The sequence below is a fragment of the Protopterus annectens genome, chromosome 1.part2 (assembly GCF_019279795.1).
Source record: "Protopterus annectens isolate FY-2018-M chromosome 1.part2, PAN1.0, whole genome shotgun sequence".
NCBI lineage: Eukaryota > Metazoa > Chordata > Ceratodontiformes > Protopteridae > Protopterus > Protopterus annectens.
The window spans coordinates 527,512,998-527,536,162 of NC_056727.1; the positions used below are offsets into that span (position 1 = coordinate 527,512,998).

Here is a 23,165-nt window from a genome sequence, read left to right on the forward strand (position 1 = left end):
CCAATTCCTTCTGTGCTTTCAGCATTGTAATAATCAGCTTGCTGCCCCTAAAAAGGCAAATAGATTGTATAACATTTCTCATTCTTTATTATAAGATCATCCCAGACCTGGTCCAGCAGCCATAGTTTTAGTTAATCCTATTGCTGCTAAACATTTAGTTAATTCCAGTCCTAAACTTTCTGACAATATGTTAAAGTCTATGCTGACTAATTATGAAAGTATGATGAATGTTTTGTTCATAGTTAAGTCTAACGACCACCAGGGCCTTAATAAGCCAAACCCAGTTGTATCCCTGTGTATCATGGGTGTTTGTTAGGAGGGGGGTATGTTGGTTAGGAAGTTTCTAGAGGTTATGTTGGGAGGTATGTTAGTTTAGGCATTACTGTCTGGTTCTGTTTATTAGAGACATGGGGGGGGGGGGGGGCTAGACCTGGAGTGAATTTCCAATTCCTATCCATTGATCAAGGTTATGCTTAAATAGGGTTAGGGATGGACTCTGCTTCACATGGATGGGGAGCCTGTTCCAGAGCATGTGGATCCTCTGAGACACATGTCTGTCTTGCCAGCATGTCTTATTTATGTCACAAACAAAATTTAAATCCTTGGATCTAGTGGTTCTGATGCTGTTCATTTTACCGATATGCAAAAGGTCCATCAGAACTGAGTCTGAGGATGCCTTGTATGCCAGGTGTAGATCACCTATCAGTAACCTCTGTGAGACAGAGTATAGAGACAGGGCTTTAAGGCGATCAGTATAGGACAATGTGTTTATACCCTGGATTCTGCTGGTAAGGAACCTTTGTAGACGTTCCAGCTGTTGCATATGTTTGGTCAGGTTCTTGCCAGAGTAGGCATTATACTTAATGAGTCTGATAAGGGCTGAATAAAGTGTTACTATGACTTTCTTGGACCTTGATGACATGCCCTTACTTATAAGTTGTGTAACATAGGATGATTTTCATACTACCTTGGCCACATTTTGGGCAAAGGCCATATTATTATCTACATATGTTCCCAGATCCCTGACTGCTGTGTCAACTCTTCAGTGTATCTTATTGATGGAGTAATTAGCCTGGATAACAGTTCTCCCAAAAGACACTGTAATGCATTTCTTGGCATTGAGTTTTAGTCCATGACTTTGGCACCAGTCATCTGTGTTACACCCTCCTGTAAGATGTTTGTGTCATGGGAGGAATCTTTGATAGCTCCCAGTTTGCAGTCATCTGCAAACTTGGTCAGCCAAAGGACCTTCATCTTTGAGAAGTAGATGCCAAATAGGAGCAGTCCCAGCATGGAGCTCTGAGGTACCCAGCTGGTGACCAATCTCTTAGTGTCGGTGGCATCACCAGTCCTGACTTCCTGGGTCTTGTCTGGTGAGTTATATATGGGTTTTTGATTGTACATTGAGTTTGTAAACTATAACTGAGTGTGGTGTTATACTGAACACCTTAGCAGGGTCAAGGTAGGTGGTACACACCATTTTCCCCTTATCCATTGCCTTGGTGACCTTCTCAAAGAACTCCACCAGGTTTAATAGGAACGATCTTCCCTTGACAAAGCCAAACTGGGTAGGCTATGGTGTCTGAAGGTTGCCTATGTCCTTGTTGATCACTTCCTTGATATTTCAATCCACAGCTTTACATATTAGACTAGTCAGACTAATAGGTCTGCAGTTTCCAGGGTCAGTTGATGGTCCAACCTTGTGAAGTGGGATAACCGTAGTAGTCCCCCATTCTTGTGGTACAAAGCCTGTCCTGATGCTATAGTTGAAACGTGAATCAAGTGGTCTTGATAGGTCATGTTTCCAGCTATCTAGGAGATATTGTTAGGGCCCATCAAAGCTGTGTTTTTGGCCTTAGCAAGTGCTGCCAGGACCTGATCCCTGTTAATAGTTGTGGGGAAGGTTATGCTAGTAGGTATTTCATGGAGGGGAAGCAGTGGGAGAGTGGGGGGTGAAGTTTGAGCTGAATTGGTTACCCAGCAAATTTGCCATGTTGTTCTGCTTAGTGAAGGTGGCAGTGTTGACCACCAGTTCAGCACACTTGTATGTGCTACCTTTGAGGTTTCAGACATAGCTGTAGAAAGCCTTGTGGTTGTCTTTAGCCTGTAAGACTGTCTTGACTTCATAATTATGGGAATTGCACTTCCTAATTTTAGCCACAACTTTTTTCCTTTTATGTACCCTGCTATGGTTAGGATACTACCAGTGTGATGTGTTTTTAGAGTTTGTTTTTGGATTACTTCTATAGGTACAGCAGCCTCTATACAGCCAATCATTTGGTTGTACAGAATCTCTGCGAACCATTCCACCCAGGTTGTTATGAACTATGGGTTGGGAGGGGCACTGAATTTTGATAAACTATTGCTTAATAGGGTGCAGTTTGCTTTGGAATCGTTCTTAACCATTACAGGGTTTGCTGGGGTTACCAAGTTGTTGTTTTTTTTATTTAGAAGAAGATGGCATTGTGGTCTAACCTCACTAGTGAGGATGTGTCACTGGGGATTGGGGGGGGGGCAAAGGGCAAAGCTAGCTATCCCATATTTGTGATTACCAGGTCCAGTATGTTTGTACCTCTGGTGGGTGTGCACACTATCTGGTCAAGGGTGTTTGTGTTAATAAAGTCCAGGAATCTTTGTGCCTGTGAGGTAGTATATATTTCCTAGTCTGTAGAGGGGTATTTAAAGTCTCCCATGAATAGGGTATTTTGTTTAATAGTGAGTGTCTCCGGTAGGTCTAGGTAAGAGCTATGGGATTCTAGGGACATAGGAGGCAACCTATAGCTTACGGATATGTTATGGGCTTTGTTTGTGGTGATTTTTCTGCAGTTTCTTCTTGTGAGGAAGAATCTGCGTTAAATGGTTTACTTTCATCCATTTCACAGGTCACAACTCATTCTTTAAATTGTGTGTATGACCCTGTTGATACTTATTCCAGGGCTATGATCACTTTTACTGTTTTGAGGAGGTTTGCCTGGCTGCATTCTCAGAGCCTTCCAGAAGATGTGAAAAATGAGATTTTAAATTCTCCTTTGGATAGAAATTTAGTTTTTGGTCCCTGTTCTGCAGAGGCAATCAAAATGTGGTGAAAAGGGTAAGCTGATAAAGAGTCTCAGATTGTTCAGCCCTCCTTTTCCATATTTTCCAAGGGATTCTATACTCACTCATCCAATTTTGGCAAGAAACAAAATAAACAGTCTGAGTAGAATGCTGGTAAATAGATGGCCTAAGATGCAATGGCAAGGGGGTTCTAAAAAGAAGACAGGAACACCCTCAAAAATGGACAGTCGAACAAGTTGACTTGCGTGAGTAAAAAGGTCACACATAACCAACTGGTTAAAAAACACAAAAAGAAAAATCTAGCAAAGCTGGACTTCTAACTGTGTGATACCTTAAACCTCTTGCATCAGAGGCCTCATGGGATCTATGCAAATCACCCATTAAGGATATCAGGTGTTTCAAATAAATGGCAAATCTGAATGTCCATGACTTTTTCTTTTACTCTTTGTTTTAGTTTGTTAGTTGGGATATTTTGTAGACTCGCTAATGTTTATGGATATCAGCTGGGTATGACAACACTGTGTTTCCAGAGGTCAAACATTCCTCTTATGCTGTGCCGATGATGTCATAAGAAGGCAGAAACATGCATGTCCACAGCTTGAGGGGTTTGGCTTTAATGGCCTGAAATTGTCCATAAATAGACTTAAAAATGAAAGTAAAAGATAAAGACATAGACATTCAGATTTGCCATTTAGCTGAAACACCTGATATCCTTAAAGGGTGATTTGCATATATCCCATGAGGCCTCTGATGCAAGAGGTTTAAGGTATCACACAGAAGTCTACAGTTTAAAAACAATATTTTTTTTTTTGTAATTAAAACATGAGTGCTTAATAGTGCTCTGTGCAGCCAGATTTTTTTTAACTAAAATATGAGTGCAGTAGCACTCCATGCAGGCAGGATATAAACTGTAGCATTAATTTGCTACATTTGTACCAAGTAGTTTACTACACTTTAAAAAGAAGACTTTTTTTAAATGAAAACATGAGCTCTGTAGCATTCCCTACAAGCAGGGTATAAACCGTAGCAACTGTTGCTACATTTGTAGTAAACAGTTTGCCACAGTTTAAACGGAAAAAATTATTTTTTCAAAAAATATGTTGAAGGAGGGTTTGTAGGCAGGGCACAGAAATCGGACCTGAATGGCCGGGGCAGGAGGGAGTGGGTGTGGGTGTGTCTGTCATGTATCTGGCCATCTGGTTGGTGTGCCAGTAGAAGTTACAGCCTTTTTTTTTTGCTCAGTGGAAGAGCTGGAGGGATGTAGATTTAACTATAATAAGCCAATCATTTACAATGTAGCGAGGGCTTATTACACTGAAGTGATTTGCTTCTGACATGTTTACTGAGAACATGCAGGTGGTACTAATGGTAGCAAGAAAGCTTGCTACTAGAAAATCATATATTAACAAATAGAAAAGGTTTTTTACTTGGTGCCAAAAACATAACCAGCATCCATTCAGGTTTGTCTGGTTTTACAGTATTTGTTTGAGTTACTATTGTAATGGCCTTTCTTACTCTTCCATCATTTGCCTGTCATTTCAGTATGTCTACCCATGGATTCCCCCTCTTTCAATGCATTCTTATATGAAAATGTTTTTGAAAGGGGTTTTGCTTAAAAGACCTCCAAGAAAACTGGTGGCTTCTCCTTGGGATCTTAATTTTGTGTTAGAGAAGCTAACACTTGCTCCATTTGAACCAGCTGATCAGGCTGGCTTCAGGTTCTTAACACAGAAAACTGTTTTACATATTGCTCTGACCTCTGCAAGAATGGATCTGAGTTGAAAGCTCTTATGGTGAGTCAACTCTGTCTCATTTTCCAGAGAGACAGGGTTTCTTTGAGAACTAATCCTTCTTTTATGCCTAAAGTGGCATCCAAGTTTACTTTAAGCCAAACTAACCATCTCCCCATTTTCTTTACTGAACTTAAAAATGACAGAGAAAGGATACTCCATACCTTAGATGTCCACAGAGAGCTCAGGTAATATTTTGACAGTACAAAATCTTTTGGATCTTTGGATCAGTTGTTAATTTCTTGTGAAGTAAGAAGAAGAGACAACCTGTGTTAGACTGTTTCCAAATAGCTATCTCAGGCTACTACCTTTTGTTATTCTCACCACAGCAAAACTATTTTGGGTAGGGTCAAGGATCATTCTACCAGAACTTTGGCTTCATCTGTGGCTTTTTGGAAAGGGTTGGAATCTAATAGCAATGTAGAAGCAGCAACTTCTGTACATAGGTTTACAGAGCACTGCAAGCTTGATTCCTTCTCTAGGTCTATATCAGGCATTTCTAAGACCATTCTCCAAGGGCTCCTGGATCCTTCCCCTTCCACATCCCATACATTATAAGCTGGAGTAATCCATCCATACAGCTAAGGCTACTCCAGCAATGATCAATATGATGAACATAGTACAGCTGCGTAAATAAACTTACCGTAACAGTAGATGTTTGAATGATCACTGCTGCAGTAGCAGATCCCTCCCTCCATCCCCCCTGCTGTTTTGCCAGTGTGTGTGTGTAAGCTTTGAAGGGGCTAAAGGTTCAAGCTCATGGAAAGTGCTCTATGGCTTTGGAAACTGGCCATCTGTTATATCCTTGGCAGGATATAACCTATACAGTTAAGGCTACTTTAGCAGTCATTGTTTGGACATCTACTATTATAGTAAGTTTACTTACACAACAGTACTTTTCATTATCCTTAAAGTTTATATTTAAATTGAGTTGTATTCTACAGTTTTCTTTTGAGCAATTTTATTAAATTTGTAGCTCTGCATTGTCCTGTAGTTTAGTAACAACATTTTAAAAATGTTTTACAGAACTGCCTTTGCAAACAGAAAGCATTGATGTTATAATTTGTGACATACCCTTTGGAAAAAAGTTTAAGAGTTCAGTGGACATGCGGGAGATGTTACCACATATCATTAATGAAATGGAGAGGTTTGTATTCTGCATGCTATCTCTGAACTGTAAGCTGTAAATTTGTAATATGTAATTTGTAGCTTTTCCAGTTGGACTGCAAATATAACTTTTTTCTAAATGCAGCCGATACAAATCTCACAAAATAGCTATACAAGATGGATGTTATGATTGAAATACAGCAGTAATACCAGCAGAGTCATAATCTTATGGTGCTTTGCGACATTACCTAATTGGGCACTCCTCTCAACTTTAAGTTGAAGACAAAAAAAAAAAAGCCCTGTTCTACTTGAGGACCAAAAATGAAAGGGATGTTCATTCCCATAGCCTCAGTGTCATTTTAGTTCATCTGTCACGGTAACCTAGTACTGGCTAGCTTTCAAAAGCTCTGACATACCGCCCTCTCTCTTCCTGGGGCAGCTGATTGACTAGGCATATCCTGAGAGGGAGGCCTTCAGCTGTCACAGGAAGCAAGTATTCAGTCTTTTTCTGCCATCAAAGAATGAAGTCCTGTTACTCTTTATAGGATTCAATGCTGAATTTTTCTGGCTTACTTCTCAAATAAGTGCCATTTGCGGACCCTTTTTCCTCTCATTATTTTGTTCTATTTTTATATTTATTTAACATGTATGTGTGTGTGTGTTAATATTTTATTTCTGTCAATGTTTACAGTAATTCTTGTGGAATTTTTTTCCTTGTAACAATGTTTATTTGGCTTTTATCTTTGACAAATGCTTTTTTTTTTTTATTGTTCCAGAGGAAACTTTCAGTGTTTCTTTCAGAAATGTATTGTGTACATGTGCTGTTACACACTAGGAGCTGACTCCTGCAGCAGCTGTCACTCTGCTTTAATTTCATCCTTTTGACATGAAAATATATCAGAACTTGAACCTTTTTTAGCATTTCTACATTCTTTCCTGTATGTATGACTCTTATCTGCATGTTTTTACATCAGATCACAGTTTTACTATGAACAAAGTTATTTGAATGTATTGTGGACATTTTACTCTCTCTGTCAAGAAAAAAGAAGTTATGTTGTTACCAGAACATTCCATGTGCATTGTTCATCTCATCCTTTATTCTCACTTGTGGGGTCAGATCTGATAAGTCAGATCCGTCTTGGCCAATATTCCAGCTTGAGGCATTCAGCAAAGCTCATGGACTACATTCTTTACCCATAATTCCTTCTCCTGATTACCTCAGATCTTGTTTACCCCCAAAGGTGTATAAAGAAGAGTTACATGGTAATTATTTGAAGATGAATCGATATAGAGATATATATATATATATATATATAGATATATATATATATATATATATATATATATATGTATATATATATATATAGATATATATATATATATATATAGATATAGATATATATAGATTATATATATATATATATATATATATCTGCTCCCATGAAAATAGAAATAGAGTGAGAGAGAATATTCTCTGAGGCTATACATCCCCATTGTAATCTTATTTGCTACTAGCGTACCAGGAGTCTAGGCAGGGGGAGGAGCGAGGGGTTGTGAAAATAAAGGATGAGATGGACAACACACATGTAATGTTATGGTAAGAGCATAACTTTTTTGTGTGATGTTGTCAATCTCGCCTTTCTTCTCACTTGTGGGACCGTGTCCCAAGCAACAGAACTCTTGGGTGGCTCAAGGGAGAATATTCCTCAGGACCATAGAACCAAAGGATGCTGTACTCCTGGAGGCCAAATCTACTTTGTAATGAGTGATGAAGGTATGAGGACTGTCCCAAGTAGCTGCTGCACAGATATTATCCAAAGGTAGTCTAGCAGATGTGGCAACAGATCAAGTAGAGTGGGATTTAGTACCATTTGGAATGGTCTTGTTATTAGAATTGTAAATATAGGATATACAATATGTTAGCCATTTGGATAATGTGACCTTAGACACTGGATAGCCTTTCCTTGTATCTGAGTATGAAACAAAATGTTGGTCTAATTTACTGAATTCCTCTGTAAATAAAAACATAATTGTCTATGAACATCAAGTAGGTGCAAAGAATACCCTCCTTTATTTTGAAAGTTGGGGAAGAAAACTGGAAAGTCAATAGATTGGTTCAGGGTATTTTCTGTAACCACCTTGGGTAGGAAAGATTTATTGGTACGCAACAACACCCTATCTTTGTGAAAACCTAGATATGGGGGTTTTATGGACAAGGCTTGTAATTCAGATACCCTTCTGGCAGAAGTAATTGCCACCAAGAACAGAGTTTTCCATGAGAGATACTTCATATCGCATGTGGCTGAAGGTTCAAATGGAGGGCATGTAATATTAGTCAAAATGAAATTTAGATCCCAAGGAGGTATTGGATGTTTAAAGGGAGGCCTTAACGTGACAGTGCCTTTCAAAAAGGCTTTGCAAAGTCTATGTGCCATGATAGGACGGTCATTTTCTACTATATGAAAATTAGAGAACGCAGCTAGTTGAACTTTCACTGAAGCTGCCGCTGCTCCATCACTGAAGATCTCTACCAAAAATTGAAGAATAAAATGAACTGGTGCTGTAAAGGGATCTATATCTTTACTGTTTGCCCAAATAACAAATTTCTTCCATTTGCGTTTATAAAGTTTTCAAGTAGACAATTTATGAGATGATAAAATTATATGCTTAACTGGAGAGGATAGGGACTGAAACCTGGCAATTAAGGGAACTGAAGCAGCCAAGCTGTCAATCTCTGATTGTCTAGGTTAGGATGAACCATCCCCGATGGGTGTGTCAGAAGATCTGGAACCAGGTCCAGAATCCAGGGTTCGTCCTAGAGATGAGGCTGAATAAAGGGAAACCAGATTTGACAAGACCAGTAGGGGGCAATTAGGATAATGATTGTCTCCCAACAAACTTGCTTTCTGTAGGAACTTTGGGATTAGAGGAATAGGGCGAAAATGCATAAAGAAGTCCCGTGGGCCAATCATGAACAAGTGCATCCCTTGGTGACTTCCCCAATGAGGCGATTAGAGTGAAGTAGTTGCTGCATTTGGCATTGTTGGATGATGCAAAAAGGTCACAGCAAGGCTGGCCCCATTTGAGGAATATCACATCTGCTACATTCTGACTGAGGGACCTTGAATGTGGCCATAAGATGGCTCTGCTCAGTTTGTCTGCAATCATGTTGGAACTCCCCAGGATGTGCGTCGCTATTAGAAAGTGGTCGGAGGCTATCGCCCAATGCCAGACCCTGAGAGCTTCTCGACAAAGTGGGTACAATCTGGTTTTCCCCCTTGTTTGTTGATGTACCATACTGGAGACATGTTTTCAGTCTGAATCGCAATTGTCTCTATAGGAAGAGAGTCCTGAAGTGCTTGCAATGCTAAAAGCACCGCTCTCATCTCTACGACATTTATATGCAGGTGAGCCTTTTGGTCTTGCCAGATGCCTTGAACTGTCTTCCCTAGAAAATGCCCCCCATCCCATCTGGGAAGCATCCGTGGTCACCGTGGCTAGAGGTTGTGGGGGAATAAAGGAGTGGCCTTGAAGTACTGAGTGTGAGTGGAGCCACCATTGGAGATCTTTCTTGCAGGCCTCTGTTATTATTATCTTGTGAGACATAGGAAGTTCCAAGATTGACTACTGAGCAAGTAGCATCCATTGGAGCACTCTCATATGGAGACGAGCTAGGGGAACTAGTATGATGGAAGCAGCCATTTTCTCTAGTACTTGGTGAACCAGTTTCACAGTGACTTTGGACTTTTTTGTGAGTATTCTGGCGAGATGACAGAGATCCACACCTCTCAACATCTTAGTGCAAAAAATCTGGACAAAGCCTGACAAAATGGGAGGACAAAAGCCCAAAAATAGGGATATATTTTAAATATTAGTCTTATAAATTCAGTAAGTTGCTACAGTAACAAGGTTTGTTTTAACATACATTTTTTGGATGATTTGAAGTCTGAAATGCAAATGTATGTCATTATTTAGTGACTTCAGTCCTTAGATAATCCCAGTGATTTTTCAGAAAACCACAAATTTTATGAGGAACAGACCAAAAATATGAACTAAAAACCTGGACATTCTGTGAAAATCTGGACAGTTGAAAAGTATGCAGAGATCATGTACTCTGTCTCAAGAAAGTCTTGATATCTGAGTGGTAGCGTCTATTTCTGCTCCTATGAAACTAAAAGGATTGCAATGGTTCTAGTACAGATTTCTCGCAATTTACGGTAATACTCAGAGAGTAGCAGAGTTGAAGACATAATCTCTTGATTGGAATAAGTGATGCCTGGTTGGGGTGGTTACGAGACAGTTATCCAAGTATGGGAATACACAGATCCCCTTGCATCTCAGGTGAGCCGCCACTGCTGCCATACATTTGGTGAACACTCTGGGGGCTGTAGTGAGACCAAAGGGCAGAGCTATAAACTGGAAGTGACTGGCTTCCAGCCAGAAGTGCAAATACCTCCTGGACCATCTGTCCATTCGGATATGGTAGTATGCATCTTTCAGGTCTATAGAGCACATCCAGTTGTCTTTTTCCAGGAACAGAAGTAACGACTGCAGTGTTACCATCTGGAACTTGGTGTTCTTTACTGATTTGTCCCGTTTTCTTTGGAACTAAAAAAAATCTTGAGTAGGTTCCGGATCCTTTCTGGTCTGCAGGGACTTCTTGGATGACTCTTTTGCTTAGCAACTCTTGAATTTCTGTAGTTGCTTGCTCTTTTTGACTGGGTGGAATATCTGGAACAACTTTGTTTCTGGGGATAGGAAGGGAAAAGGGAATGATATATCCTCTGGATATTATGTTCTGCACCCATTTGTCATTTATTTTTAGCTAGGTTTCTCAGTGCAGGGATAATCGTCCCTCAACTGCCTCCAGAGGGAAGTAATCGGGGACTCCTTTAGGAGTGCTGGAAAGGTCTCCCAAAGAAAGATTCCCAGGAGCCTTGGATTTGCGGACCCCCACCGTAAAAGCGATGTCTCCCATTGTTGTTCCCCACTCTGCCCCAAGGGGAGCTTTCACCTTGTGTGCCCTGAAAAGACCTCTGGGATTTTCTGAACCACATTTTTCCACTACCTTTTTGGCCCTTGGGAAAGGATCTAGTAAGAGTGGAGAAAAGTGCTGCAGTGGCAGACAAGGTCCTACCTTGTTGTTCACACCTGGTGAGCATTTCCTTCACTTTTGGCCCAAAAAGGAATGAGCCATCAAAGGGGGTATTAATGGAAGACTTGAAGGGCTCCATGAAATTGCAAAGGCACATCCAAGCCTGTCTCTGGAGAGAGATACCTGAGCCTGCTGCTCTACTCATTCTATCTGCTGCATAAGAAATTAGCCTCATGGAAGAGTTGACTACTGAATTTCAGGTAGCGAGATGATCATTGACTTTCTGTGCTACTGCATCGGCTACAGCTCCTTGAAGGGAGTCTATCCATAGTCCTGGAGTCTTTATTTGTAGGATGGATAGAGGTACTTGTCTCAGAGAGTTCCTTTCTGGTGGCCGCCGTTATGACCATGGCATCAACTCCTACAACTTTTGTAAGAAAATTTTTGTCTTTGGGGGCAGTAATGCATTTATTTGGCCTCCTAGGAGTAGGGTTTTTGGTATCTGGGGTCTCCCAAGCCTTTCGAGAGACAAGGTCGATAACTCATCAAAAGGTGGAGCAACCCAAGACGTTGATGGGCAAGACGCAAAGGCCTTCAAGAATGCCGACTCCTCAGCTGAAGGGGGGGACGACTGCCAATCACCTTTCTGTTTCAGTAGTTCTAGACATCTTCAGGAGGTGATCGTGGGGACCCTTCTGCCTCATCAGGGTCAGTATCAGATGTGATATACTCTTCTGGGTAGTTTAGATGCTTCCTCTTAAATGTCCTCTTCCAAGGTACCTCTTTAGTGGGGTACTCTGGAGAAGTTTCAGAAAAGGAGGCAGTAGCCTGAGGTACACCCCGAGTCCTAGCATCTCTGCGGACCTGTGGAGAGGGTCCATGAGAAGACAAAGATACCTCACCTAAGGAGTGGGAAGAACTGATGAAGATTGTGTACCAGACTGTGAAGCAGTCAACACCCTCATCATTACCTCAAAGACAAACCCACCCCACTCTGAAGAGTGTGAGAGTAAAGAACAGGTTAAAATGGATTTCTGTGGATTTTTCTGAAAATGTAAAATAAATGTTCTGCATTTCAGTTTGTAGAGTGCACTCAGCTTGAACTTAGTTACCTAACTTGGCAAAACTCTATAGCTTGGCATTCATTGTTAATAAGAATCAGAAGGAAAATATTTTATCTTTTATAAACTATGCAGCTTTGTGTAAAATTATTATTTACAAGCAGGTCAAGATGAACTCTTATATGCAGCTGTGTTTCATCAACATGATACGCAAGATAGGCCAAGGACTAAAAGAGTTATTCTTCAGGAACAGAATGTTTAAAATATGGAAAACAAACTATCAGCAGACCAGCTTTCAAGGAAAGACTTATTATTTTGGCAAATTCTCTAAACTACTGATGCAGGCAGAAAAGACACTATAAGGATTGGGACTTTTTCTTTTGTATCAGAGACTTTGATTATTCTGTGTTTGCAGACCTGATGCTGTAAGCTGAAGTACGTTTTTGATGTATATACCTTTCATTGTTAAACTAGATGTAAACCTTGTGTGCAGTAAGTGAATGTCGTAACAGCAGAACTGTCTCAGTGTCTTCAATGAGTAAAGGTACAGACTACCTGAATAGTGTAGTTTAACAGTGGTGAGACCAGTCCACTCCAAACAACTGGGAAGGTAACTTGAAGAGGTGCCTCTCACAGTGCGACATTTCAAGCGCAGACCTTCTTAGAATAGATTCTTCTCTTCCTAAACTTTGTCCATTGACTGGAGGACAAAACACTGCAGCACAGTACAGGGCAGTACAGTAATTTTTCTTCAGACAGTTGGTGACCCATGAGGTATGAAAATTATACTGCCGAAATTTTTGTCCCACCAGCATCTAGTGAAAGACAGCAGAGAATTTTCCCACAACTAATCTTTGTGTCAAGACTGGCCACCTTGTCCTGAACATTTGTGGTAAATATTTTCTTCTGTTTTTCTTTTAACAATGAATGCAATTTGTGAAAATGCCAAGAAGTGCACTCAATCTTTCACTTTTGATGTGTCTGAACCATATATAAATGTGTGGAATTATTTAAATACATGGTATGATCAGCATGTTAGCACCTGTAAGTCTCTACTAGGGAAAACTGATAATCCAGCATTATGTAAGTGGATCTCTACCTTTGATTGGTATGTATGCAAGGCAAAAGTGTCACAGGATGTACAAAAATGTGCTATCTGCAATGATTTAAATGTTGCTTTTTGCATGCCTTGTCATAAACGTATTGTACAAAACCTGAAAAACAACCAGGATAAACCCGTTGCTTGAAGCAATGGTTCCTGTTTCTATATATCCTCTTGCAAAAGATTTGTTAGAGGGTGATGCAGATGTCAGAGTTTGTACTTTACAGTCGGATTTGCATGAGTTTAAAGATTGGATTGCTAAAGTTAGCAACCAGCAGGATCTTGACCTCATGGGTCATTTTCAGACTTACTGTAATAAATGGAATGCGTCTGGTAAACTGCATGCTGACACCGCTGAATGTACAAAAGAATTTTCTCAATTTTTGAAAGCCTCATAAACTAAAATTAAGACCTTTACACAAACTGTTATTGAACAAGGCAATAAAGCTATTGGTATGATAGAAGGGTTAATGAGTAAAATTGTGCGTTTGCAAGAAAAGTATGACAAGCAGTTGGCTGAGTGATGCAATTGTTGCTAGGGAAGAAATAAACACATTACGAGCTCAGTTTGAGACACAGCAATCTGAGGCTGCTAGAGAAACAGACTTAGCTAATCAAGACCTTTTAAAATTACAAGCCGTGTTAGAGGAATATCAATCTAAAGCTTAGAAACTACTGTTACAAGTCCAATCATAGCCTCAGCAGACTTTTCTGCTGAAGTTTATCATCAGTCTAGGATGTTAGAAACTCTCCCTAAGTGGGATGAACAGAAAGGTATTTTTAATAACATGATTACGTTTGAAGCTTGGGTTCTTAAGACTGTAGGCACTGTATAAAATGATACACTTGAACGTTGTTTCTGGAATTTTATTCCACAACGTTTTATGGCTTATATTCAGCAAAAGCAGTATCCAATACAAATTAAACACCTAAGAATGACAGCAATATTGTTAGCATACACTAGGGGGCAATCTCTCACACCAACACTTTTAGATCAGTTTCAAATGACAGTTTGTGACTCTTTAGAAGAGCAAGCTGAACACTATCAGCTGGCATATATGCTAGTCAATAGCTGCGATGAAAAGATATGAAAGATGCCAATTTTCAAAAAGCTGTTATGCACTCCTTTTTAGATCATTTGGAAGGTGTCCCAGGGGATAGTAAACTTATTTATCAGGAATCTCCAAACACACTCACAGAGTTATTGATAAATTGCTGCGAGCATGTATTATGTGTAAAGATAATGCTATTCATAGGCAAAAGATTTACACTCCCCATTCTGCACCCATTGTTAGAGAAGTAAGGGGAAGGGGGCGTGGGAGATGGATTAATCAGGGACAGCAACTCCCACAGCAGGTAGTAGGACAGCCACATCAAGGAAAAATTATACAGGTGCAACAACGGTGAGCATCAGCTCCCTCAGCCACTCAATTAACTTCTCAAGTTACTCAATCTATAGAGGGTCCTCAAAAGAGACAGCCTATTTGTTATTCCTGTAAACAGGTAGGTCATACTAAAAATGATTGTAAATATTATTGCAGATGGCGCCAGGAACAGGAGGCAAAGGGTAGGTTTCTTACCGTGAAAATTTTTGATAAGCCACATGTACCACGACAGCAACAGTTAATGCAGCCAGAAGTACAAACACAGCAGTACACTTCACAGCAATGTGTGACAGAGGGTAATAGGGGACTACAGCAGCAGCCCCTATATACCACAAACACTCAACAGTCAGTATTCCCAGTACAGCGAAGGGATGGTGTGACACCTAGTGTCAATGTACAAGGTAATATTGTTAGCACACAAGATACAACTGTCCCTCTTGACTTTGTTCCTGATGGTCCATTAAATCCTAATTATCAGCAGTAAATAGCCTTGCATCATGAACTTAATCTATCTTCTTATGTTGATTGTGAAGAGTTCGAGGAAACACTGCAATTATGTCCTTTGCAGTCCAATACCACAGATGATTCAGGGTGGGAAGGAGATCTACTATAGGGGTGTGACACACACCCCCACCCAAGTCTCTTTCTTGACTTCAAGAAAGGGAAAGATGGACGACCACTTATCAACATTTGGGTAGAGGGAAACCTGTGGGAAGATGTAAGATGTTCTTCCAGATACATGAGCGGCCGTCTCAGTGACAGGTAGGCATTTGCCTCCTGACTTGTCTAAACGTACATGTATTTCAGGTTTTAATTTCTCTGGGTGTCTAGCCATAGGTAGTAAACCTGTACAAGTACAATTCTCCCATCAAGGGAAACCAGTGAAAGGGGTATTTTTGATGCATAATTCTTGCACCTCCACAATCTTGGGAATGGATATATTGTCCAAAATGGGAATTGTCATAGACCTTCCTAATGGCATTATATGGCAAGGACAAGGTCCCATGTTATGTGTGATTGAGGCAATAGATGTATCAGTTCTGAAAAGGGTACTGTCAGCCCTACTGAAAATGAAGTATGGTTAAAAGTAAAACAACAGTTCCCTACGTTGTGGTCTCAAGGGCCCACAGACTGCAGGAAGCTACAGGAAGCAGTTTCTCTAGGTAGTAACGAAGAATTTATTCCACCATTTCAAAAACAGTATCCGATCCCAAAGGAAGCAGCGACAGACATGCAAAATTGCATTCAAAGATGGCTTGATGTGAGTAGAATTCAAAAGGGAAATAGCCCTACAAATTCACTCACATGGCCAGTTAAAAAGAAAGATGGCACTTACCGATTGGTTATTAATTTACGAAAAGTGAACCAATTCTCAACTCCCTGGGCTCATCTGATTCCAGGGGTCCCAGAGCTTGCAGCAAGAATAAAACCACAAAGTCAGTGGTTTACGGTCATAGACTTAGTTAATGGTTTCTTTGCAGTAACACTGCAGGAAAAAGATTGGCAAAGGTTTGCCTTTACTTTTCAAAATGAACAGTGTCTCATGACGCTGTTACCGCACGGATTTCAAAACAGTCTGGTTATATTTCTCCAAATAGTTGGATGAATACTACAAGGTCTTCAATCTGATGAATCTGTTTTGCATTACATTGATGACATACTAATACAGTCTGAAACAAAAAAACAGCATTTAGCTAAAGTAACACAGGTCCTTCAAATCCTGCAGGAGGCAGGGTTTAAGGTTAAAAGTGAAAAGGTACAATTCATGTCATCTGAAGTAAAATTTCTAGGTACTGTTTTACGTCCTTCCAGGCGTACTCCTTGTTCAGAGAGGGTGCAGGGAATCTTGCAAATGGATAAACCGGTTACCATTCTGGATTTGCACAAATTTCTGGGTATCATGAATTACAGTCGGGAATTTATAGAGGATTATGCCAGCATGGCAGCTTCTCTGTAAGACATGCTTTCTAGCCAGAAAGAATTACCCTTTCTGGAGTGGTGACCAAAGGAAAATATGGCTTTTTGTGATTTAAAGGCAGCATTGGCCAGGGCTACAGAATTAGTAGCTCCAAGTCTAACACGTTCCTTTGTGTTGCAGGCAGAAGCTGGACCCAACACACTGTCTGTTGTGCTTTTACAGGAGTGGCCTCAGGGCTCTGATTCTCAAGTGGAAAGGACTTTAACGCCCCATTACATTTTTCAGTAGGAAAACGACACATGTTGAGAGTGCATTCAGCAACTTTTGGCTGTTTACTGGGGTTTAAAACAAACTGAATACCCAACAGCTTTTTCTAAAGACATAGTACAGACACCGCATTATGTCGTACAGGCTTTGGTAAATGAGACTCACCTAAATAAACTGATTGATGACGTCAGTCAAGCAGTGTTTGCAAAATGGTTGGCATTATTTAGTGTCAAGCAAGTTACAATAAAGACAGGAGATAAGTATTACTTATCTAACTTCATGGGATATGAAGGAAAAAGACACAAATGCATTAGGCACATTTCACAACCAGAAAAGCCCATTCTGTCTCCTGATTTTCAGGAAAGCAGGCCATCCGTCTTTGTTGACTGTGCTCGATTTTGGGACAATGGACAATATCAGACTGGATTTGCAGTAGTACCAGAAAGCACTTCTATAGGACAGCCAACTCTGATTCAGTTACCGGGACATATGTCTGCTCAGCGAGCTGAACTGGAAGCAGTTCTTTATGCGTTACAGCATTTTCCACCTGTCAGTATTTTTTCAGGCAGCGCATATGTATTTAATTCTCTGAGGCTGCATATGTCTACAGAGGCAAGGAGAGGGTTTGTTGATAACATGGGCAAACCACTCAAACATGCTTCTGTGTTGCAGACTATTTGGTTTGTAATCAGTCCCTTGTTGGTTGGTACTGTATCTTAAAGGAAAAAGCTTATCAGAATGCTACAAATGAAATTTTTCAGTTAAATAAATATGCTGATCAGATGGCAAAAAAAGGCAGCAAAGAAAGGAATGCAATTGTATCCTACAGAACACCTTTTTAGTGCACCAGATAAAACTACTGCACTACATTCCATACAGTCATTTTCAGTTCAGAATTTGCAACATGATTTGCTGCAGATCCAGACTAAGTTTGGATGCATGAAGAGTTAGAAAAATGTACTCTTGTAAGAGGTAATATTATGCAAAATGTTTTGAAGACTGTTCTAGTCTTCCTTATATACTGTACCAACAGGCATGACAGTTAGTGAAATTTAATCAAGTATTGGGACATTTGGGTACACAAAAGTTATGTCCCATTGTAAAGAACAAGTACTGGCATCCACAGTTAAAGAAAATATGCGATTTAGTGCATGCTGAATGCTTAATATGTTTGCAGGTTAATGCTCAATTGAAAAAAACGCAGTTACTAAGGGTAACTCCAGCAGATGGACCTTGGTATTCCATCCAAATTGACTTTGCAGGTCCATTACCCCCAGCTAAAGGTGGGTACATCTATCTTCTAGTGGTAGCTGATGTTTTTTCAAAATGGGTAGAAGCAATTCCTACAAAAACAATGATGGCTAAGGCTACAGCAGAAGCCTTATGGAAAAACATTTTTTGTCAGTGGGGATGGCCATGAGTTATCTAATCCGACAACGGGCCACAATTTGTCAGTAAATTGATGAAAGCTTTGTGTGATTTGCTTGGTACCCAGCAATGATTTCATGTTCCTTACCATCCCCGGTTTGATGGGATAGTTGAAAGAATGAACAGGAATGCCTTAAGAAAGCCTTCTTGGAAAAAGGCATAAATTGGGTAAAACATTTCCCTGGAGTCTTGCTGGGTGTCAGAGCAACTCCAGACAGTAAAACAGGGATCTCACCTTTTGAAGTCATGACAGGTAGAAAAATGCCTGTACAATTGCCATTCGATCCTACTGTTAGTACAGACAGACCATTATTAGAAATTGCACAGCATCAGCAATGGTTAAAAGATATTTCTGAATTGTATCAAAGCCTATCAGAAATGCAAGCATTCAAGTTACGGTCAAAGGATCCTGTTATGCCAGAAGAAAACCCTCCCTCTGGGATACAGGAATTGATCAAGACATTCCAGACGGACGGTCATTGGATAGTAATTGGCGAGGACCTTTTAAAGTAATTTGCTCAGTTAGAACCTCTAGTGTACAAAGTTAAAGGAAAGAAAAAGAGCAAAATAGTTCTTGTTCATAGAGATCAGTTGAAAGTCATTAAGTGACTTCATGTGGCGTTCTGAAAGTTTCTGAAGTCAGAGTTTCAGACCGAATCAAAGTTATACTTCAAGATTTAACAAGCACTATTGGATAAAGAGGTTCTGCCAGGTGTTTCTTTGGAGTCCCACTTTATTGTTACAGGATGTATCCTCTCAGGAAGTAGGCCCAGGCTGAGGGGCTTCTCAGGTGGCTGTTCTTCCCTCTTCCTAAGGTGGTTAGAGCCCCCTCTGTTTGAAACATATGCTTAAAATGGCAGGATTTGATGATTACTATGATAGAGGTTCTATGCCCCTCCTGATAAGAGGCCTAGGGTGGAACCTGAGTTTGAGAGTTTTGAGCACTGTTAGGAGGGTATCCTCCTTATTCTGATTCTGATGTGGATGATTCTACTCCTTCCAGAGACTCTGCATTCTATGAGGGAGCATTTTAAATGGAAGGTCAAGAGCTTAGGAATTCTTGTTTTACCCCAGCATAGGCCTTTAGCTATACTCCGGTTCTGAATGTGGTGGAAGATGTTTTGCAGAGGCTTCCCTGAATCCTGATTCTTTGCCTCCTGCACCAGTTAAACGGATAGGTACTATAGGGTGCCTGAAGCTCATAAGTATCTTTTAAGAGTCCTAGGGCAGACTCCTGTTCCTCCTGATAAAGAGGCAGGGGCTTTGGATAGAGGGGAAAGAAAGTGTATACTTCTTCCACTTTAGCCATGAGGGCATTGAATTGTCAGTTTCACATGTTAAAATATCAGAATTACCTCCTTTCACAATTGAAATCTAAGGTGGATGCTCTGGCAGGAGGTATTGAGTGCAAAGAGTTGCCGGATTTAGTTCATGTCTGAACAGGTGGGTAAACATTCCTTGCAGTGTGGTTTTGATGCTGTGCAGGCCTCCTCGAGGTGGCTGCCACTGGTTCTAACTTAGCTGAGCATGTTAAGACAAGGATTTTGGATGCTCCTTTACAGTCTGATGTGTTGTTTGGTGATTTTTGCAGGTGCAGCCTCTGGACTTATCCTGCTTATGATTCCCAGAGCTCAAGGTTCTTAGGCCTAGGACAGGAGTTCACCTGCTCAGACTTCTGGTGAGGTAGCAGACCCAATGACCGCCTTTTCAGCTGCCAGTACATTCTCGCCTGGCAGCACCTCTGGGAGGAAGGCTGTCTCTTTTCAAAGAAAATTGGGATTTAATTACCGGCATGCCAGACATTCCTCCTCTACAGAACAGAGGCTCACAGGCCTAGGATTTTTCTGGATTTATCTATCCTCAACACTTATCTGGACATTCCCAAGTTCAAAATGTTGGCGTTACAACAGCTTTTACCTCTGCTGGGCAAAGATCACTGGATGGTAAAGATCTCAAGGAAGCTTACCTTCATGTGCCTATAAGGCTAAGTTGCAGGAAATTCTCATTATCAGTTCTCTGCATTGCCCTTTGGCTTGTATTCACAAGGTTCTGGCTCCAGTGATAGCTTACTTCAGGCTAAAGGAATTCAAATCTACCCTTACTTGGACGACTGCCTGATTCTGGCTCAAGAAAAGGAAGACCTTCTACAGCATTTGGAATATGTATAGCAGTGTGCTAGATGCCTAGGGTATTCTGTGAACGAAATAAAGTCCAGTCTAGTACCCTCTCAAGACATGTGCTTTCTGGGTTGAGACTGAATAAACAAAAGAATCTATCTCAACTATCTCTTCAGTCAACTGCATATATCTAAAACTGCCAGGATTTGGACACTGTCATTCAAATAATACCTTGCATTCAAAGTGGTGGGCTCAGGAATGTCACCTAAACAAGATTCTAACGACAGATGCCTCGGAGCTCATCTAGATGGAAAATGGATACAAGACAAGTGGCCTGCCAGAGCATCTACATATCAACATGAAAGAGATGTTAGCAGTCCAGTTTGCATTAATGGCTTTCAAGGAGTTACTTCTTCCAGGGCAGGTGTTGATTCTAACAGACAACACAACTGTCATGTGGTACATCAACAAACATGCAGGCAAGCAATGATTTTATGGAACTCTTCAGGCAAGGTAGCAGGCAAATCATGTGGAAACTGGATCTTCATGTATTTCGACAGTGTCATGGGCCACTAAACCACCAGCTGCCAAAGTTTCAGCTTGGAAAGTGGATGCTCTTTCTTTCAGTTGCTCCCAAAGGATGATTTTAATAGCTCCAGATTGGCCTCTACCCATTACTGAGGAGTCTGGTAAGGAAGCCTCCATGGCCTTTACCCTTGATTCCACACACCTGTTGTCTCAGAGGGGGACGTCTCTGCTCAATGTCAAGCTTTCACTCTCTTCATCTAACAGCCTGGCACTCTCTGTTTTGAAAGACAGCAGGTCTCAACTTCCTCAACAAGTTTTAAATGTGATTATGGAAGCCAGAAGACCTAGTGCAGAAAAATGGAAGAATTTTGGACTGCAGCAAAGAATTTGGAGATTCCTAATTTGAGTGTGGCTCTTCAATATCTTACTGAGTTATTGGACAAAGGTTTGTCTTTCTCTTCCATTAAGATTCATGCATTTCAGCTCACTATGATTGTGACCCACCATTGTTTTCACATCCTTTGTTCAAACAATTTCTTAGAGGGGAGCTCCTACTCTTGGGATTTGGGATCTCAATTTGTGTTGGAGAAACTCTCTAACCTTTTTGAGCCTCTTGGCTACTGCTGAACTGAAATACTTGTCATGGAAGACTGCTTTTTGTTGGCCATTACTCTGAAAAGAGGGTTGAGTTACAGGAGGCCCTTATTATGGCTGGTTTTTTTTTTTTTTTTTTTTTTAAGGGTATCATCATATTACTACTAATCCTCCTTTATGCCTAAGGTGGTTTCTAGTGTGGCTTTAAACCAAACTATTCATTTGCCTACTTTCTATGCAGATCTCAGCAGTTGTTTGTTTCTTTTGCTTTGACAAGCCTGTGTCAAAACAAACTATTTCTAGGTGGATTGGGTTCTGCATTGCATTTTGTTATTCCCATCATGGCAAGGAGATTCCAGCTGGATTAGGCCTGGATATTTTGCAGAGACTTGGAGTTCAGTGCATACTTTCTCTTCTCTTCTAAGCATTACTTCCTCTCTCTACTAAAGTCTAGGGCTGGTTTTGCCACAGCTATTTTGGCCAGCCCCCTCCCCTTTGGGATTCTACCCAATATTTAGGTGCAGCACTGCAGTGGAATGAAGAACATAGTAGTTACAGTTTACTACCTACCATAAATGTAGATGTTTGAGGACATTTGCAGTGCAGTTACCCTCCCTCCTTCCCCTCTGTCTTTAGGGGTGGTTGTGTAGGTGAGATTATATTCTGGTACCTTTGTATAGGACTACCCAATAGTTAGGACTGCAGCAATGTGGATCCTCGAACATCTACATTTATGGTAGGTACAAAACTGTACTTTTTGTCGGGGGGGGTTGTAGACTCAAGGCAAATGTCAAGTCTGAAACAGTTGAAAAAGCATCTTTCAAAAAAACTTTTCAGATTAATGCCACTTAGAAAAAAATTAGTGGAAAGGTTATATTATTGTACATATTGAAGATTCTGTTTGTTATTGTACTGACTGTACTCATTGGAGCCCTTGGGGTAGGGTGTCAAACAGGAGAAATGCAAGTTTGGAAAATAAACAATGACAATGATACTCTAAAGCTAGGTTGGCGTGAATGCTCACTTGTCCATCTAATGCTAATTGTACCTTTGGGCATATAATAGTTCCCAGTAATGTTACCTTTTTGTCCGTGGTTATGAGTCATTATTACATTCAACCAAATAGTCCTAAGGTAACCCTTGAATTTGATTCCAAAGTTTCTATTAAATGTTGTCAATTTCCTATATTTTATTTGCGAAAAGGAGAAAATTCAAAGAAATATCCACCATCAACACAATGGCTAGTCTTTACTTATGTGAAGAAATGTGGTAACCATACCATACAGGGAATTAGTACTCTTCCCAATAATACGAAAGTACAACTAAATTTTACTACTGGAGTTTCTGTAATATGTACTAATGCCACAGTCATTACAGGCAGCATACATTGGGCATATGTTGTATCAATATTAACAGGTAAACCTATCTCTGTTCATACAGACCATTTGGTTAAAATCCCTTCTACCTGTAAAAAGGTAAGCAGACAGTATCAAAAGGTTGTAGTACATTTTAACATCAAATTCCCAGAAACAGGCAGGTGCCGATATAAAAGGGCATGGTATGATACTCTGCTAGGAAGCCTAGGTACAGGCATGGGAGCTATTAATGCTGCTGATGTTAAAATTCTGACCAATCGATTAAAAGTAGTGCGGGAAGATATCTCTCAGATTGTGCATTTACAAGCATCTTGGAATCCAGAAATATGGAAGACACACC

At 40.4% G+C, this 23,165-nt stretch overlaps 1 protein-coding gene across 1 annotated transcript in view; it reads left to right on the forward strand.

Annotated features, from left to right (window-relative positions):
* THUMPD2 (THUMP domain containing 2) overlaps window positions 1–23,165 on the forward strand; it is an 898,882-nt gene that overhangs the window by 819,607 nt on the left and 56,110 nt on the right. Inside the window, exon 10 of the mRNA XM_044060164.1 lies at window positions 5,874–5,994. Coding sequence (XP_043916099.1) covers window positions 5,874–5,994 — 121 coding nt within the window. The remainder of the gene's footprint in view (window positions 1–5,873; window positions 5,995–23,165) is intronic.